General features: G+C 36.2%; 2 protein-coding genes across 2 annotated transcripts; both read left to right on the top strand.

Moving 5' to 3' along the window:
* The first annotated feature begins 667 nt into the window (after window positions 1-667).
* LOC108214978 (cytochrome c) lies at window positions 668-2606 on the top strand. Its single transcript, XM_017387263.2, has 3 exons — window positions 668-923; window positions 1360-1493; window positions 2202-2606. The coding sequence occupies exons 1-3, from the start codon at window positions 812-814 to the stop codon at window positions 2292-2294; spliced, it is 339 nt and encodes a 112-aa protein (XP_017242752.1). The 5' UTR covers window positions 668-811; the 3' UTR covers window positions 2295-2606.
* A 1228-nt stretch (window positions 2607-3834) lies between these two features.
* LOC108212128 (protein ATAF2-like) lies at window positions 3835-4953 on the top strand. Its single transcript, XM_017383860.1, has one exon. It carries the CDS (start codon window positions 3835-3837, stop codon window positions 4951-4953), a length of 1119 nt encoding a protein of 372 aa, XP_017239349.1.
* The last annotated feature ends 16134 nt before the right edge of the window (window positions 4954-21087 follow it).

The following is a 21087-nucleotide window of genomic DNA, read 5'->3' as shown; positions in this document are numbered from 1 at the left end:
TATCCTTAATTTATTTCCCCTATCTTTCTCATTTATTTATACTTTTTTCAATTACTCGCCACATGTATTTTAAAGCATATAAAATATAGTTTCATAATTTATTTTTTTTGAAATTTTCTGTTCTGTATAAAAATTTAGGTAATAAATTTTTATTTAAAAAAAATAAGTTTAAAATAAATTATTAAATGATATTTTTATGAGAGCATTATACTTGCTGAGCTCTGTTTCTTAATGTAAACAAGGGACCGAGGAGTAAATAATCTTCTAAAAAAACCTATACATCTCATTCATTATTTTTATATTATGGTCAAATTAAAAGGAGATTTTTAAAATTTACGTAGAAGTGGGTTTTGTAATTAAAATATCATTTTTATTTTCTTATGTTAAAAACTAAATAAAAGGGTATTTTGTAAATAGAATATGATCATGATAAAAAATCTATTACCGTTTCTTTTACTAATTATTTTGTGTTTATTAAAATATAATTAATCTTTTTGTTCTTACTAAAATGAAATTTTTGATTTTAATTATGTATAATTAGTGAATAAAATATTAATTAAATAATTTTTAAATTAAATAATTTAATTTAAGTCCCAGAAATGACCATAGTCATAAGGAAGTTTCCAGAAAATCAATTTATTTGACAGCGTGTTAAACATATATACGCCGCCTCGAGAACACCACACGCCTAAACTCTCTTGTCTCGTCTCTCTCTCTCTCTCTTTCTGCATCACAAAGACACAGACCAAACCAAAACCCCTTTCTCTCTCTACATCTTTCTCTCTCTAGAAAAGCAAGCAAGGGGAATTGAATGGCTTCGTTCGGAGAAGCACCAGCAGGCAACAAAGACGTGGGAGCAAAGATCTTCAAGACCAAGTGTGCTCAGTGTCACACCGTTGAACAAGGCCAAGGTCACAAGCAAGGTTATTACAACAACCCATGTCTTTTCTTTTTATGTTTTCGCCTTTTTGTTTCATAATTATGTTTTCAGATCTGTTCGTTTATGCTCTTTGAGATGACTTGGCTCGTTTATTGAATTAGGGGTTTTTATGGTGTTTAGATCTGTACTTTATTTGGCTTGATCTAAATGAAATGATATGGATCGTGGTTGTGTGTATGTATAGGCATAGGCAAATTCATCACTTTGAAGTGATAATCTCGAATTTTTAACGGTTTCTTACAAATTTAGTGATTGTGGTATGTTGAGAAGAGGGTATTTATGTATTTTTTGATGCATTTTTGGGTATTTTGTGCCTTGTGAGACATATCCGTTGCAGAAAGGAGGTGGATTTTCTTTTTTGGTATTGCTCAATAAATGAATGTATTCTGATCTAATCGGTGTTTATTTTGAATATTCAGGACCCAATCTCAATGGGCTTTTTGGAAGACAATCTGGAACAACGGCCGGATATTCCTACTCTGCTGCGAACAAGGGCAAGGCTGTGATCTGGGAAGAGAACACTTTGTATGATTACTTGCTCAACCCCAAGAAGGTATTGACAATATTCCGTGCACAGCCATTTTCCTTTTATATCGAATTTCTATGTTCATGTGTCATGCTCTATAAAATGAGGTGATTAGAATTAAGACATCCTAAGTGTTCTACAACTTGTCAATATTAGAAGTGTGTTTTATGTGTGAACATCGATATGATTTACTTGTATTATATAGATTACTGTATATCAGAGAAAGCAGCATGCAGAAGTGTGTTTTTGTATGAGCTATATGAATTACATATATGGGATTTTACTTTGTTTGAAACTGAAAGTCAATGCAATGTTTTTTTAATTCAGCTAATTTATTAGCGGTAACGCATTATGCTTTTCTGTTCTGGTGAATGTTGCAGCTTGCACTTTCGGTAAAAGCTTATCTAACAAATTGCAATCTCTGTTATGGATCAGACCTAAACTATTGATTAGGCTTCTAATGTTTGCTGATATGTGTATCTTTTGGTAAATATCTGTTATATTTATTAAAGTTTTGACTATTTAGAGTTCTTGTAGTGTTTATACTGTAAATTGTTCAGTGGTGGAGATTTCATATGTTTTTTTTTGTGTGTGTCAAAGAGATTTCATATGTTTGATTATATTATTCTAAATGTAGTTAATGTTCTGTGTAATATTTATGGACATCCAAGGGATACCCTATTGCCACTGTCTATTTGTTCTAACTATTTCTTCTCTTTGTTTCTTTTGGTATAGTATATTCCTGGAACTAAGATGGTTTTCCCGGGACTGAAGAAGCCACAGGAACGTGCGGACCTCATCGCATATCTGAAGGATGCTACTGCATAAGTTATTTCATTTATTCTGTTGAGCCCTTTTTTGAACTACAAAGGTGAATGAGAAAGGAGAAGACAAACTACAATTTCTTTCCAAAATAAATATACTTCCGAGCTACTCTGTTCTTGTTCATTGAGTGCTGATGTAGACTCCGGTTTTTGAGATGAGGTGGTATTTGACACCAAAACAATTGATTATGTCAAGATTTTAGATAGCTACATATCATATGATTATTTTGTCAAAAGCAGCAATGAATGTTTTGATACATTGGCTTAAAAGTTACTATCATGCAATTTGCATTTTAAGAATTGGTACTTTTGACTACTTACCTTGGTTATCTAGCTACTTTCCCCTGTTATTAATGCTATGCTTGTTACCTTGTGATTCAGTTCCTAATGCTTGAGGTACTTGTAACTTGTAAGTTAGATGTAGCAGCCAGCTTAGCATGATTGGATCAATAGTGTTATCAGATATTTTTACTCAATACTCAATAGTGAATCACTCTCCAAATCAGAAAGTCCAGGGAGATTTATAATTTGGAAAGTATTGTTAGCAAGAGTGAAGTAGTTTTCGTCTGTAAATTGTAGGGTATAAGAAGCCTGGTGCTCGTAAAATGGGCCGCCAAGGACACTCGCAGCAGAGCAAGAACAGTTGACAGGGACAAGGATAATGGTGTTGGGGTGATGGATGAGACGCTTGAGAAATTGTTTAGCATGACTGTTTTAGAAGAGTTGAGATCAAGGAGAATGGTGTCATCCTGAAAAATCTTGCTTAGCGATTTTTGTGTCTTGTCTGCCGCCACTTAGTTAAATTCCTGGATCCATCCCCATAAATATTTATATTTAAATAGATTTTATATATTAAATCTAGTTTAACATTACACATTGTGAATTTTTATCAATATTTGTTTAACTCGATTCAAAATTTCAAACCTAATTCAAATATGTCAAAATTTCTTCAAGCCGAGCTCATAACTTAAAATTTTAAACCAAGCCAAACTATTTAGTCGAATTTAAACAAGTGCGTAACATTGTCCGATTCGGCTCGTTTATACCCCTAAACTCATATTATAGTTTCAATGAAATATTAATATAACATCTTATTTAAACAATATTTTTATATTTTGTTAACTTTTTTATATAATATATTAAAATTCATATTATTTTATATTAATATTATATATTAAATAATTTTTATTTTATTTTTATTTACAATATATTAACTTGATATTATCTAAATTATTAAGATTACATAATTACATAGTTTCAAAAAAAAAAAAAAAAAGATTACATAATTACATATCTTGTATAAAGTTTAAATCAAACGTGCGCAAGTATGATGAACCCTGCTAAACAAGACAGGGATGGAAACCCCAACGTTCGACAGGGGTTTCCTTACCTGGCACCAAGCTATATCTATAAAATCAGATATAAAGAGCGAAGAATCCACATTGTTATGATTACAACTTCTTTCAAGTTTCTATATCTGTTTACAACAACTCTACTGTTCTTTGCAAGAAGCGCTTGAGTTTGAGTGTGTAAAAACCAAGATAATGGGAGATGATGATGAAACAAGGAGTGGGTGGAGGTTTGATCCCTTCGATCAAGAATTAATCGCTGATTATCTCAAGCCCAGGATTACCAGAAAACAATTCTCATGCACTCTTGTCAAGAACAGAGAAGTGTATGGCCCTTGTTCCAATCCATGGCAAGTTTTTGATCCCAAGGATGAATGTTGGCTCAAGTCCCCTCGTATTAAACCCTCTCAGAAGTACATGTTTGTGTTCACCAGATTGTCCAAACTATCAAGCAGTGCTGCTTCCAAAAACACCTCCAAAAAAGCGGGGTGTGGGACTTGGGTTGGCAAGACAAGTCGGAAGAAAATCAGGGATGATAAGGGCGATTTGATTGGGGAGAGCAGATATTTGGTGTTTGAAATCAATGAGACTCATTCTGCAGCACTTGGGGTGGGAGTTGATTTAAATAAACTCGGTTCTTATACAATGCATGAGTATCGATTGAGTGGAATAAACGAAGCACTCAATTCTGCTGAGGATACTGTTGTTATTTGTAAAATCACTCACGATTCTTCTAAGACTCCCACTATTGCTCTCAAGTCGGGTGCCACAATGGCTAATTGTGTGTCTGGAAGTACTAGTGAAGCTCGATTTAAAGAAGACAGCGACAAAAATCTTGGAGGAACCGGCAGTCTGACAACAGAAAATCTGACTAAAGTAGATGGTGCTGTTTGTAATGATCTTGATGGTGCTGTTTGTGATGATCTTGATGGAAGAAATACTCTGACTTCAGAAAATCTGATCACAGTGGATAATGTTGAGGAAAGCGGGATTTTAACCTCACAAAGTTTGGCTGTGATAAACAGTGATGTTGGTGAATTGTATGAACCTCTAGATTACAATGATCTTTCAGTTTGGGATGATCTAGATATCAATGATCTTTCAGTTTGGGATGATTGTGGTGGGGGTTTCGGTCTTGATGACCTCCCTAGTGGAGATATTTGTTTGGATGAGCTAGGTGGTTATGACACAGATTGGATAATGGCATGTCTGGATTCTAATCACCAAGAGGAGCCTGTTGAAAACAGCAAACCTGGGAAAAGAAAATTTGAAGACGAAGAGAATTCATGCCCGAACAAGAAGACCTGTCTCTAGTGATTATTAGCAGCAGCTAGGGCAAGTGATGCACTGATGCATAATTATTAGCAACAGCAGCTTATGTGAGTGATGGATATATGCATTACTTATTGTTCTATTTTGTACTTTCAATTACTCGGTAAATTTTGAATTAGTTTGCGTAATTTTGCTCACTGAGATATATATATGTAAAACGCAAGATAGATGAATGAAATATTTTGCTGATTTTGCTGAATTCTTTTCTCTTTATTGTTCTGCACAATATTTGATTTACTCCATGATAAAATTTTCTGATAAAACAAAAAGTTTGAATTATTATGTCAATGCTTATGGAGTGATGGGGATTTGGGTAGGGATTCACATTGTATTGAGTTGGGAGGAGATCTCTGTTTTAGCGCCAATCGGCGTTCCCCCGGATTATTTAGTATGCTAATAGGTAATGGGGATTTCTGTTTAATTGAGCTCAGGCCTCAGAAGAGCTTTTTTTTCATACCTGTTCTGTTAAGAAGCAACAACTAGATTAGAAGAGCATGATATATAATTGGCCTTTGGCTCCTTTCAAGACAGCTAGCAAAGTATCTGTAAGGAAATTTAATTTTTTTCAGTCTTGTACAAACTGCTAAGCTTCAACATGCATGGAATTTTTGGATGTGGATAATAGTTTGTATTGGTTATATACTCATTATAAAGTCTCTTTAGTCTTGCCCATAGACAGGCCAGTGTTATTAATATCGTCAATATAGTTAATACTGCTTGTAGAAGGAGTCGATATCTTTCACCATTCATACATCATTTCTCTTAATTTCCATAAAAAGAAATACTTTATAGAAAAAGTCACAGAAACAACTGGAAGTGAAGTCTGCTAATTAGAAGCAGGTATGTTTGTCTTTCCTTGATCTGGTATTATGTTGCAAAGCTACCCGATTGACTTTGCTTGCTCTGGAGTTAGCGAGGTGCTGGCCTCTCTGCTCCATTAATTTTTTTTGGCTGTTGAGAAATTTTTGGCATTTATCAATTTGTGGTATTGCAGTGTTTCTAACTAGGAGTGATGCTATGGTTATATCTTCTTCTTTACTACAAGAATAGGATGAGTCTTGGACCTTGGTACTGGAGGCAATTGAAAGAAATAATAAGCTAAACAAATTTTAAAACCTTAATGACATGGCATGCATTTCTCCTCTTTGGCCTTACAGATATGATCTCTGATATGTTCTGTCACTTTGATGAAAACTACTGCAGGAGACATGTTTAGTTTTTCTTGTCTTTTACCATTCAGAGTGTTCCAAGTCCTATTTAATGGGGAACATCATGTTTGCAGTGACAAAGAACACAATCTAATCATGTCTTGATTTGGTGGACATACCACACGAGTTCGTGGTACGGGTACTTGACTTGACTTGGCCTTCTTAACCATATATGTTGCAACCATATAATTTGTACATGACTGTACAGCTTTTGACTTGTACACCTCAGGACTTCCCAGGCTTGAGCACTTGCAGATGGAATTTACAATCTTTTTAACTTGCAAAAATGAAATGAGTGCAAGTGCTCAGAAACTTTCAATAAAAACAAAAAAGTGCTTAAGCTCTTTCAAGTGTTGATTGTTCACAAGATGTCCCTACTTTATGTGACCAGCACTTTTGGTTCAATGCTATATATAACACACACCGGAGAATCTCAAACCTTGCACTAAAGCAGAACAAATCCATTTGTTTCTAAATTGCTGCATTCCTCTCTTGATTAGATATTCACTCACTTATTTGCTAGACGTGTTATCTTTACGATATCAACAGAGATTGTGAAATGAGCAATACCAGTAGATGTGTTGCAGAGTCATGTTCTACAGGGAAGACAATGCTACCTCCGAAACGAGGCCAGGTGAAAGTTAAAATTGTTCAGTATCTTTTGAAGATCGCAAAGGGAAAAGCCGTCGAGGCAGACAGCATCAGGGGAAATGGTGAAGAGAAGGAAACTGAGGCGTGAAACAAAAGCATGGAGGCATCTCATCCTGCACTTAGAAATGTGGCCTTGTAACACTGAGTCTTTCGTGTGCATTATAGATAACTAGTTATGGAACAATGTAAACCACTTGTGCCTTGTTGCAAAACCAGTAATAAGAACATTCATTATCAATGTTGCAGAGAGTTTTGAGCATATTGAAATAACGTTGTCCAACTCCAATGTGGTCTTACACAAGACTCTTAGCCTCCGAATTTTTATATATAATATTTCAATTCCTTCATAAATCATTTATCCATCAAAAATAAATATTAAAAAAAATTATTGGACACTAATTTCGTTGCACGCATCGTAGCGTAATTGAAGTATGGTACAGAGACGATACAATAATTGAAAAGTGCACGAATGGATATTGAATGAGGAGATATAATATGGAGTTGAAACAAAGATGATTACAAACTTAGGCAGCAGACCAGAAATGTGTCCAGGTTGTGGAAATGTACCAAACATGAACAGTTTTCTGATAGCTAACAAGGGAACAATTGGATTATTCAACACCAGCTCTTTTCTATTTCTTCTTCTCCATATTGTTGTGGTCTGTGGGGACTCGCTTCTGTCTATTCACTTTTGTAAATTGTAATTTTCTTTCTTTATTTATGTAAGGATTGAGATTCATATCAACATAGAGCAACATAAAATACTTTTGCACATTTTAAGATTTGGTTCGAGTAGATCATAAGATCGCTACTTAATCCATAACTAAGTTGTCTGTGATGAACATGCCTGAATATTATTTGCTTTGTGTTGGCAGAAACAGTCTCTAGTCTCTACCTACATGTGAATTCCAGGGTGGCTTCAGCTCTTCTGGTACAGCATCGGGAGATTAACTGCAAACAAAGGCAGGCGCCGCCTGAATTCCTGGCATTGATCAGGAGACGCAATTAAGGCTCTTATTTGTCTTCTTGCTCGTTGATGTGTAACGATGCTTTTGATGGCATTGATGACTTGGCTCTTCTATTGAATTAGGGGTTTTTTATGGTGTTTAGATCTGTAGTTTATTTTGCTTGATTTAAATGGAATCATAGGGATCGTGGTTGTGTGTATGTATATTTGTTGAAACGATATTTTGCTTTGTATCTTGTAAATCTCGAATTTTTGATGGTTTTTTACAAGGGGCTTAGTGATTGTGGTATGTTGAGATGAGGGTGTTTATGTATTGTTTGATGCATTTTAGGGTATTTTGTGCCTTGGTGAGAAATATTCATTGCAGAGAGGAATGGATTTATTTGTTTTGGTTTTGCTTGATGAATGAATGAATTCTGATATAATTGGTGTTAATTTTGAATATTCAGGACCTAATCTTAATGGGCTTTTTGGAAGACAATCTGGAACAACTGCCGGATATTCCTACTCGGCTGCTAACAAGGGCAAGGCTGTGATCTGGGAAGAGAACACTTTGTATGATTACTTGCTCAACCCCAAGAAGGTATTGACAATATTCTTCGCACAGCCATTTTCCTTTTATATCGAATTTTTATGTTCATGTGTCATGCTCTATAAAATGAGGTGATTAGAATGAAGATATCCTAAGTGTTCTACGACTTGTCAATATTAGAAGTGTATTTTATGTGTGAACATATATATGATTTACTTGTATTATATAGATTACTGTATATCAGAGAAAGCAGCATGTAAAAGTGTGTTTTTGTATGAGCTATATGAATTACATATATGGGATTTTACTTTGTTTGAAACTGAAAGTCAATGCAATGTTTTTTTAATTCAGCTAATTTATTAGCGGTAACGAATTATGCTTTTCTGTTCTGGTGAATGTTGCAGCTTGCACTTTCGGTAAAAGCTTATCTAACAAATTGCAATCTCTGTGATGGATCAGACCTGAAGTATTAATTAGGGTTCTATTTGTTTGCTGATATGTGTATCTTTGGGTAAATATCTGTTATATTTATTAATGTTTTGACTATTTTTAGAGTTCTTGTAGGGCAAATTGTTCAGTTGTGGAGATTTCATATGTTTTTTTTGTGTGTCAAAGAGATTTCATAAGTTTAATTATATGCTAAATGTAGTTAATGTTCTGTGTAATATTTATGGACATCCAAGGGAAACCCTATTACTATTGTCTAGTTGTTCTAACGATTTCTCCTCTATGTTTCTTTTGGTATAGTATATTCCTGGAACTAAGATGGTTTTCCCGGGACTGAAGAAGCCACAAAAACGTGCGGACCTCATCGCATATCTGAAGGCTGCTACTGCATAAGTTTTTTCTCCTATTCTGTTGAGCCCTTTTTTGAACTACAAAGGTGAATGAGAAAGAAGACAAACTACAATTTCTTTCCAAAATAAATATACTTCCGAGCTACTATGTTCTTGTTCATTGAGTGCTGATGTAGACTCCGGTTTTTGAGATGAGGTGGTATTTGACACCAAAACAATTGATTATGTCAAGATTTTAGATAGCTATATATCATATGATTATTTTGTCAAAGCAGCAATGGATGTTTTGATACATTGGCTTAAAAGTTATCATGCAATTTGCATTTTAAGAATTGGTACTTTTGACTACTTCCTGGGTTATCTATCTACTTTCCCCTGTTATTAATGCTATGCTTGTTACCTTGTATTAAGGACCATGATCAGGCCTCTTATTTTGTTAAGATAGTCAAAGTCCAGAAGTAGTAACTGTCTCAAAAGCTGGCAGTTGATATCAGTCTTGTTGTCTATCCTTATTGCTTGCTTAATTTGTCTCTTTAGTTTACTGTTATTTTGTCTTGTCATAGGAGTGTTAAGTGGTCCAAGGAATGAGGCCTTTAAGAGTCAATGTATCTGATCATTTGCATCTATGAAGAAATGAATGAGAATTTCTCAGCAAGAACTCTTCTGTAGTCATAGTCTTAACCACTTAACTTAAATGTTTTCATGGTATCAGAGCCAGGTTGCTCACAGCAGTAGGTAACTTTGAAATCCCAGATAGATGACGACTATAGAAGTAACAAACCCTTTGTATCTTCACCCATCTGATGGGAACAATTTTATGGTAATAGATAAGCTCCAGGGTTCATCTAATTATAGAACCTGGAAAAGATCTATGGAGATTGCACTCTCCTCAAAACGGAAGCTTGGATTTGTTACTGAAAGCATAACCAAGGATCCAAAAGATATTGTGAAGGCAGAAGCTTGGGATACATGTAATAACATGATTATTTCATGGATCTTTGGAGCTGTGTCAGAATCCATCAAGAACTCAATCATGTTTGTGAGCAATGCTCACCAGATCTGGACAAATCTTGAACAAAGATTTGCCCTTACAAATGGCTCAAGAAAATACAAGCTCAATAAAGAGCTGTATGAGACCAGACAAGGAGGAAAACACATAAGTGAATACTACACACAAATGAGGTCTCTGTGGGAAGAGCTTGAGTCTCTAAATTGTTTGCCAGGAATCACTGAAACAACAGCTGATATCACAAGATTTATGGATGCTCTTACAAAACAGAAAGATGAGCAAAAATTATTCCAGTTTCTGAATGGTCTTGATGAGGTATATAGTGCTCAAAGAAGTCAGCTGCTCATGATGGAGGCACTTCCCACTGTAGAGACTGCTTGTAGCTACTTGGAGCAAGAAGAAGCCCAGAGAGAGGTCTTGGGGCATGGAAGAGAAGATTCTGAGACCCTGGCCATGTTCAGTAAGAGCACAGGGGGAGTATCTGCTAATGCTCAATCTCAGCTAATTGTTCAATGCACAGCTTGTGGTAAAAATGGCCACAACAGTGACAAATGCTGGACCATTGTGGGGTATCCAAGCTGGCATCCCAAGATAAAAGGGCCAACTCAAGGGTCATTCAGAGGAAGAGGAAGCAGAGGAAGCAATACTCAACATAGGTGGAATAAGGGAAGAACAGGAAGTGGTCCCAGAATTGCAGCTAATGCTCAGGGTCAGTATCACAATGATGGAGGATTTGTCACAAGCAGTGCTAATACAATTACTCCACAACAACTCGAGCAGCTTCTCAAGATGCTCCCCTCATCATCAAAAGGTGGAGGTGACACTGATGATGAGATAGAAGGCCACTATGCAGGTATGGTCTCTTGTCACTATGCTGACTCCTTAAGTTGCAATGAGTGGATCTTAGATTCAGGTGCTTCAGATCATATGACTGGAATCTTTAGCATCATAAATAATGTTTCTCTGTGTCAAAATCATCCCTTTATAAACCTGCCAACTGGTGAAACCTCTAAGATATCTCATAGTGGAGATGTAAGACTTAAAAATGAGATAACTCTTAAAAATGTGTTATACATTCCTGCATTCAAGCAAAATCTGTTGTCTGTGAATAAGCTATGTCAAGATAATGCATGTAGAGTGATGTTCTATGATATATACTGCATTATACAAGATAAAATTACTGATGAAGTGAAGGCTATAGGAAGAAGTGAGAATGGTCTTTATTATTTGGTTAATGAGCCCTTAGAAAAGACCTTAAATAGAGTGAAAAATCAATCTCATGGGGTTAAGAGAACTGAACCTGAGGAAAATAAACAGGCTCTAACTGCTAGTGCATGTAAGGAGGTTCCCACTGTAATTAAAGATGTGCCAAACTTGAGTAAAGAAACTCTCTGGCACCAGAGATTAGGTCATGCACCTATGAAAAGAATTATGGCAATTGAAGTTCTTGGATTAAAGGATACTCAAGATGTATGTTTGACATGTCCATTAGCAAAATTCACTAAGTTGTCTTTCTCTAAGAGTGAGTCCAGAGCAAAAAATGCATTTGAAATGATTCATATTGATACTTGGGGGCCATACAAGGTTGCTTATAGAGGAAAATTCAAGTATTTTCTCACTATTGTAGATGACTTTTCTAGAGTAACATGGATTCACTTACTAAAAGTGAAGTCTGATGCTTATAATGCAATTAAGAGCTTTATCAAGATGGCAGCAACTCAGTTCAAGAAGAAAGTAAAAATTATAAGATCAGATAATGCTCTTGAGTTTGATGATAGCAACTGCAGAGCATTATTTGATACGTTGAGAATTGTTCATCAAACATCCTGCAATGAGAGACCTCAGCAAAATGGAAGGGTTGAAAGGAAGCATAGAAACATCTTGGAAATGGCAAGGGCCCTAAGATTTCAGGCAGGACTCTCTCCACAATTTTGGGGAGATTGTGTTCTTGCTGCCACTCATATTACAAACAGACTTCCTAGCACTGTTCTGAAGGGAAAAACTCCTTATGAGCTGCTGTACAAGAAGATGCCTAGCTATAAGCACTTAAAATGCTTTGGATGTCTTGCATTTGCCTATAATCCAATAGAGAGAAAGACAAGTTTCAGGCTAGAGGTGTGCCATGTATCTTCATTGGCTACTCAGCAAAACAGAAGGGATATAGACTTCAAAATCTGTTGACAGGTATCTCTTTTGTTTCAAGAGATGTAAAATTCTATGAAAGTATATATCCTCATCATATTTTTCACTCAACATCAGCCACTGATTCAGGTGGAGACAAGCCTACTCAGAATCAGACTCAATCATCATGGGTTAATTCTGACATTGACAATCAAGCAGGAAGAGAAAACCAAGAAGACTCAGAAGATGAGGAGTCTGAAATTTCACAGCCTGTGAGAAGAAGCACAAGGCAACACACAACTCCATCATGGCATTCAGATTATCATGTGGGAGCAAATGCAGTTCAAAAGGTGGCAAAAGTTCAAGTCACTCCCCAATTCTCATGCTTTATGGCAGAAGTAAACAAAACTCAGGATCCAAGAAATTTCTCTGAAGCTGCACAACAGAGACAATGGTTACAAGTCATGAATGAAGAATTGGAGGCTTTGGAAGGGAACAACACATGGGAGATTACTGATCTTCCACCAGGAAAACATGCTATAGATTGTAAATGGCTGTATACAACCAAGTATGATCCTCAAAGAGATGAGACCAGATATAAATCAAGGCTTGTGATTATGGGAAATAGACAGAAGTATGGAGTGGACTATGAGCAAACATTTGCTCCTGTAGCTAAACTAGTGACAGTGAGATCATTATTGACTGTTGCAGCAATAAATGGATGGATCACACATCAAATGGATGTAAAAAATGCATTCTTGCATGGAGAATTAAAAGAAGAAGTATATATGAGACTTCCTCCAGGATATGAAGGTCCTGGATTCAGATTTAATGTTGATCAACCAGGAGGATATTCCAGTTACAACAAGTTTCATGAGAAAGTGTGTAGGCTGATAAAAACTTTGTATGGTCTGAAGCAAGCTCCTAGGGAGTGGTTTGAGAAACTCAGCAAGGTCTTGAAGCAGATAGGATTTGTTCAGTCCAAAGCAGACTCATCTTTGTTTACAAAGGAAGAAAATGGAGTCTTTACAGCCATTCTAGCCTATGTTGATGACATGATCCTTACAGGAAATAGCATGGAGGCAATTAATGAAGTAAAGAAGTTTCTGAATTCTCAGTTCAAAATGAAAGACCTTGGAGAACTCAGATACTTTCTAGGTATTGAAGTTGATAGAAGTGGTCAAGGGATATTTTTATCTCAGAAAAAATACATCAATGACATGCTTGCAGAGTACCATCTTCTCAACTGTAGGCCCTTGAAACTTCCAATGGACACACATGTTAAGCTGTTAGCAGGAGCTGGAGATCCTCTTCCTGATCCAGAATCATATCAAAGACTTGTTGGAAAGCTTATCTATCTCACATTAACCAGGCCAGATATAGCCTTTACAGTCCATGTCCTAAGCCAGTTCATGCATGGTCCTACTACAGTCCACTATCAAGCTGCTAAAAGAGTTCTTAGATACTTAGCAGGTTCTACAGAGCAAGGCATACTCCTGGCATCTAGTTCTGGAGCTAAACTGGAGGCTTATTGTGATAGTGATTGGGCAGGGTGCCCAAATTCTAGGCGTTCAACAACTGGTTTCTGTATCATGTTAGACAAATCTCCTCTTGCTTGGAAGTCCAAGAAACAATCTGTGGTTGCAAGATCCACAGCAGAAGCAGAATTTCGATCTCTAGCTATGACAGTGTGTGAAGTTATGTGGGTGAAAAAGTTGCTTAAAGAGTTGGGGTTGAAGAATCTTGGCACCACAAATATTTTCTGTGACAATCAAGCAGCTCTTGCTATTGCTGCAAATCCAGTTCATCATGAAAAGACAAAGCATGTGGAAATTGATTGCCATTTTATTCGGGACAAAGCTATTGAAGGTCATATAAAACCAACTTATGTTCCAACATCTGCACAGGTTGCAGATATTTTCACAAAGGTGTTAACTACTGAGCAACACCAGTTTCTTCTCAGCAAGCTAGGCGTTCAGTTCCCTTCACACTCAGCTTGAGGGGGAGTATTAAGGACCATGATCAGGCCTCTTATTTTGTTAAGATAGTCAAAGTCCAGAAGTAGTAACTGTCTCAAAAGCTGGCAGTTGATATCAGTCTTGTTGTCTATCCTTATTGCTTGCTTAATTTGTCTCTTTAGTTTACTGTTATTTTGTCTTGTCATAGGAGTGTTAAGTGGTCCAAGGAATGAGGCCTTTAAGAGTCAATGTATCTGATCATTTGCATCTATGAAGAAATGAATGAGAATTTCTCAGCAAGAACTCTTCTGTAGTCATAGTCTTAACCACTTAACTTAAATGTTTTCACCTTGTGATTCAGTTCCTAATGCTTGAGGTACTTGTGACTTGTAAGTCAGATGTAGCAGCTTAGCATGATCGGATCAATAGTGTTATCAGATATTTTTACTTAGAACTCAATAGTGAATCACTCTCCAAATCAGAAAAATCCAGGGAGATTTAGTGGTGGTTTGGCTAACAAAAAAAGTTGGCTTTTTTTGTTTTTAAGCTAGCTTCTACTTTTGCATGACCGTTTGGCAAATAAGTTTCATGGGCTTATTGGGGGTTATGTGGCAAGAAGCTCCAATGTGTAGCTTTTTTCTCTTGCCACAGTTGCTTATTTGTTTAATCATCCAAATACTTAATCAATTTATAAGTCCATGACTACTTATCACTTATAATCCACTTTTTTATTTTAAGTAATAAGTAACTTTTTTTAAGCTAAGCCAAACGGCCCTATAATTTGGATTGTACATGATAAATAATAAAATGTAGCTTGAATAGGATTATAAGATATTTTGTCCTGAGTTGGTTTTAAGATGTAGCTGAACTTCTACAGACTGCTTCTTCTATGCTCATCACCACCATCGTCATCGTCAGTTTCACCTGAACCACAAAGTACTCTGTATGATGAATATGCAGGAAAACCCATGTTACACCCTGAAAATCTAATTCAATATCATATTAAGTGAAGTTGCTTTAGCATTCAATATTATATTAAATTTCCAATTTCTGGATATCATTGGTTACATGATCAATATATGTTGCCAAAATTAGAACGAACTCAATATATATAGGGGCGAAAAATGGTTGACTAGCATGCTCGCCATCCTGAAAATCTAATTGAATATCATATTGAGTGAAGTTGCTTTAGCATTCAATATTATATTAAATTTCCGATTTCTGGATATCATTGATTACATGAGTTGTTTAGCATGACTGTTTCAAAAGAGTGTTTTTTTTTCTTCAAGCCTTATTTTTTATTCATGTTCGACTGCTACGACGCAGGTTTCTGACTCAAATTGAAGAGTCGGGATAAGATAGAGTTGTATACGCGCATTAACTAATATAAAATAACATCCCTTTTTCCAAAATAATAATCCTGTCACCAAGAACTTCGTTGCCATCACATGATTCAAAATAAAATATAACAGGCACGATATGATGTCTTCTCTATTATCATCTACTTAAACTAGGAGGACTGCATTGATGCAACCATCGTCGTGAAAAATCTTGCTTAGCGATTTTTGTGTGTTGTCTGCCCCCACTTAGTTAAATTTCTGGGTCCGTACTCATAAATATTTATATTTAAATAAATTTTATATATTAAATCTAGTTTACATCGAGCCAAACATTACAAATTATGAATTTTTATCAATATCCTTTTGACTCTGATTCAAAATTTCAAACCTAATTCAAATATATCAAATTTTCTTCGAGCCGAGCTCAGAACTTAAAACTTTAACTCTGTACAGCTCATTTATCCCTAAACACATATTATAGTTTCAATGAAATATTAATATAACATCTTATTTAAACAATATTTTTATATTTTGTTAATTTTTTTATATAATATGTTAAAATTCATATTATTTTTTATAATTAATATTATATATTAAACAATTTTTATTTTATTTTTATATGTAATATATTTAACTTGATATTATCTAAATTATTAAGACTACATAATTACATATCTTGTATAAAGTATAAATCAAAAGTTCTGTTTTTCCAGCGCAAGTATGATGAACCCTGCTAAACAAGACCGGGATGGAAACCCCAACGTTCGACAGGGGTTTCCTTACCTGGCACTTACTCAGAAAATCAGAACCCTCAACGAAGCCTATATATATAAAGAGGGAAGAATCCACATTGTTATGATTACAACTTCTTTTAAGTTTCTATATCTGTTTACAACTACTCTACTGTTCTTTGCAAGAAGCGCTTGAGTTTGAGTGTGTAAAAAAGCAAGAGGATGGGAGATGATGATGAAACAAGGAGTGGGTGGAGGTTTGATCCCTTTGATCAAGAATTAATCGCTGATTATCTCAAGCCCAGGATTACCAGAAAACAATTCTCATGCAATCTTGTTAAGAACAGAGAAGTGTATGGCCCTTGTTCCAATCCATGGCAAGTTTTTGATCCCAACGATGAATGTTGGCTCAAGTCCCCTCGTATTAAACCCTCTCAGAAGTACATGTTTGTGTTCACCAGATTGTCCAAACTATCAAGCAGTGCTGCTTCCAAAAACACCTCCAAAAAAGCGGGGTGTGGGACTTGGGTTGGCAAGACAAGTCGGAAGAAAATCAGGGATGATAAGGGCGATTTGATTGGGGAGAGCAGATTGTAACGGACTTGTATTGAAACTCGGGTTGGACCAGACTATTTATATAATTGGGCCTCTAGACAATTCAGACTATAAATCTAGTTGAGCCCAATCAAACCTGCTCAGCTATATAATCTGTTCTCAACTCAAGGAGGTGGCATGGAAGAAGACAACTCTTAAGCTTTTTATTTTTCTTCAATTGCTTGTATTTCAATTCTGTCAATTTCCTCTTCGTCTTGTTCATTCTGCGCATTTTATTCTTGTTTTATCAATTCTATTCATATATACAATCATGAGCTTTCCTCCTCATTATGAAATGTTTGATAATTTTGGTATTTCGAGTGTTTTTACTGGCTTGGAAGAACTAACCAGCCCTCTAGTTGGTAACAAATGGTATCAGAGCTGGCGTTCCTCGGAAATGGATAACATGGATTTGGTGAATGACATCCCATGGAATCAGCTTCCTTCCCCACATCAGGCCAGCAACCCTAATTTTTCTCAATTAGCTGAGTATACACCACCAACACATGTGTCTCACCATATTGAACCGCCTCTGCCACCACCACTTTCCTTACCTCATTTCTACACCCTACCGTCCACTCTAAATTTACACACCACACTTTCTACTGGACAACCTTATTATGCCCTTGCATCAACCACTCCTGCAACACCCACCAGTGCAATTGCTGATTCTCCCAAACTTATGGACAACCCACATCTCACTAACATACCGATGATTACAGCTGCTGCCAATGATGAGGTGGACCAGTGGGAAGACAAACTTACTCAAATGATTGCGATAATTGAGAAGATGCAGGACAATTTTTCAAACAGGTCAAATGTAAATGACAAGAAAGCACAAGGGAAGTCAAAAGAAGTTGATGAAGGCACTTTGCAGCATCAGTTAGAAGACGTTTCCACGAAATTTGTAAGTCCATTTCCTCAAATTGATTCTGCTGTTATTGTAGAACTGGATGATTTGAGCAAACTTGGAACTAAGAATTCGGAAAGTTCAGAACAATTACAATTGCCACTTCCTATGTCTGTGTGCAAAGTGTTTGATGAAAGTTCGGAGAGAGGGTATGTTTTCGATACCACACTAGCAACTACCTATGCTACTAAGTCCATGACTATCCATGCTGAGTTGAACCTTAGAGCTTTGAAACCAAATTCTACATTTGAACTTGCTAAGAATGATATGACTACTTACAAACTACATGAAAACGAGTACGGTAAGGTTCAAGGGCTACCAAATATAATGTTAAAATCAGAAGTAGAGTTCTTCCATCATCGTGTTTTTGCATTTTTGTCAACATGCACAGCTTATGAGTTTCTTCCGGATTCATGGAATGTCTTTGCATTTGATGTTGGTGTTACATTATTTACTTCATCTGAGTTGATTCAGCTCTTAAAACCGGAGAATGGTGCTTATGTTTTGGCTACTTACGAGGCAGATACTCTCACGACCATTTTGGCTGTTAGGAAATTGGTGGGAGCAATTATAGTCGAGAACTTGATCTTGATGCCATTATTTGGTCTGGAAATTATCTCTGATATTGATACCAAGGTACCTAACGAGGAAGCAAGTGGGAGTAAAATTAAAGGTGCATTTAATGGATGTGAAGGCACAATGGAAAGTGTTGTTAAAATTGGAGGCTCTTCTAGAGGGGTGGCAGAAGATTTTGGTAAAAAGGAAGGATCAACATATAGTTTTGATATTAATGTTAATATTGTCTTGCAACTTGTGGACAGTGTTTTTGTTATTGATGAGCCTACATATCATGAGGAAGAGACACAAGCTTCTGCAGAAAAGGTATTCCTAATGATTACCATGCGAGAAGTTTCTGAGGGTATCTTGTATATGGTAACCATCAAGGAGCCTGCAATAGCTTATGAGTTGGATAACAAGTCAGGCAACTTTGCTATGAATGATGCGCTTAATTTTGCTCCTGGCAGAGGCACATCAAGAGTCTCTGTTTATGTTGTTAGTGAGAATTCTACAGAGGTCAATGCGACATCAGGAAACCCTCACTTGGCAGGACAAGCCCATGATAATATAGTAAAGTTGCTGCAGACGGAGCATTTTGGTGTGGCTGTTGGGATTTTCAGGGGTGAATGTATATTAACTGATTTTGAAGAACTTTCAATGGTTCATACCGACAATAAACAGATTTTTGATGTCGTCAAAAAGAAATCTGATGGACTCGTCGTTGCTTGGTTTTGGAATGATATCGTGTTGGTGTTTGATCCAGGTGATATCACACATAATTTTGATCGATATCCTGATAGCATTCTGATTTCTAAAGGTAAAGAAACTACCATGCTTGACAATGGAGACATGAAATATGTGTTTGTTGAGTTGAGGTTTGAATTAGTAAGTTTAATTCTTGTTGTTATTCATAATGGTCCTATTAAAGCACTAGAAAGTTTTGAGAAACTTACCCAAGACATACGGAACGAGTTGGGAAAAATTGAAGTGCTCAAGTTGGCGCATATCAAGTCTGATTCGAAATTACCTGTTGGTGTTAGATTGTTACCACTATCTTTAGAGGGGTCATTAATTAGACATGCTTGGTACTGGAGTGTGTTGCTTTTAGCATTTAATCTAGAAGACATTTCTGGGGTTGGTTTGATGAATAAATTGGAAGCTTATACGGGTATTGGTCCAAGAGAAGTAATCTGCAAGAACTTGATGCTTCTGGAAAAATTGGTCACTTCCGTCGAGAGATTGTCTCGTGCTTGGTTTTGGAGTGCTTTAGTTTTTGTCCTTGGGCCAGGAAATTGTTTTCCATACACTGTTATCCTTGAGGACAAGGATAATTTAAGGGGAAGGGATTGTAACGGACTTGTATTGAAACTCGGGTTGGACCAGACTATTTATATAATTGGGCCTCTAGACAATTCAGACTATAAATCTAGTTGAGCCCAATCAAACCTGCTCAGCTATATAATCTGTTCTCAACTCAAGGAGGTGGCATGGAAGAAGACAACTCTTAAGCTTTTTATTTTTCTTCAATTGCTTGTATTTCAATTCTGTCAATTTCCTCTTCGTCTTGTTCATTCTGCGCATTTTATTCTTGTTTTATCAATTCTATTCATATATACAATCATGAGCTTTCCTCCTCATTATGAAATGTTTGATAATTTTGGTATTTCGAGTGTTTTTACTGGCTTGGAAGAACTAACCAGCCCTCTAGTTGGTAACACAGATATTTGGTGTTTGAAATCAATGAGACTCATTCTGCAGCACTTGGGGTGGGGGTTGATTTAAATAAACTCGGTTCTTATACAATGCATGAGTATCGATTGAGTGGGATAAATGAACCTCTCAATTCTGCTGAGGATACGATTGTTGTTTGTAAAATTACCCACGATTCTTCTAAGACTCCCACTATTGCTCTCAAGTCGGGTGTCAAAATGGCTAATTGTGTTTCTGGAAGTACTAGTGAAGCTCGATTTAAAGAAGACAGCGACAAAAATCTTGGAGGAACCGGCAGTCTGACAACAGAAAATCTGACTAAAGTAGATGGTGCTGTTTGTGATGATCTTGATGGAAGAAATACTCTGACTTTAGAAAATCTGATCGCAGTGGATAATGTTGAGGAAAGCGGGATTTTAACCTCACAAAGTTTGGCTGTGATAAACAGTGATGTTGGTGAATTGTATGCACCTCTAGATTACAATGATCTTTCAGTTTGGGATGATGTAGATATCAATGATCTTTCAGTTTGGGATGATTGTGGTGGGGGTTTCGGTCTTGATGACCTCCCTAGCGGAGATTTTTGTTTGGATGAGCTAGGTAGTTATGACACAGATTCGATTATGGCATGTCTGGATTTTAATCACCAAGAGGAGCCTGTTGAAAACAGCAAACCTGGGAAAAGAAAATTTGAAGACAAAGAGAACTCATGCCTGAACAAGAAGAGCTGTCTCTAGTGATTATTAGCAGCAGCTGGGGCAAGTGATGCATAATTATTAGCAACAGCAGCTTATGCTAGTGATGGATGTATGCATGCATTACTTATTGTTCTAGTTTGTTCTTTCAGTTACTCTGTAAATTTTGAATTGGCTTGCATAATTTAGCACACTGATATATATATATATATATATATATATATATATATATATATATATATATATATGTATGTATGTAAAACATGGGATAGATGAATGCAATTTCTTGCTGATTTTTCTGAATTAAGTCTTCTGTCTTTTTTTTTGCTGCACAA

The sequence above is a fragment of the Daucus carota genome, chromosome 3 (assembly GCF_001625215.2).
Source record: "Daucus carota subsp. sativus chromosome 3, DH1 v3.0, whole genome shotgun sequence".
Classification (NCBI taxonomy): domain Eukaryota; kingdom Viridiplantae; phylum Streptophyta; class Magnoliopsida; order Apiales; family Apiaceae; genus Daucus; species Daucus carota.
Note: the sequence above shows the minus strand (reverse complement) of the source record. Positions and strands in the feature narration are given on the sequence as shown.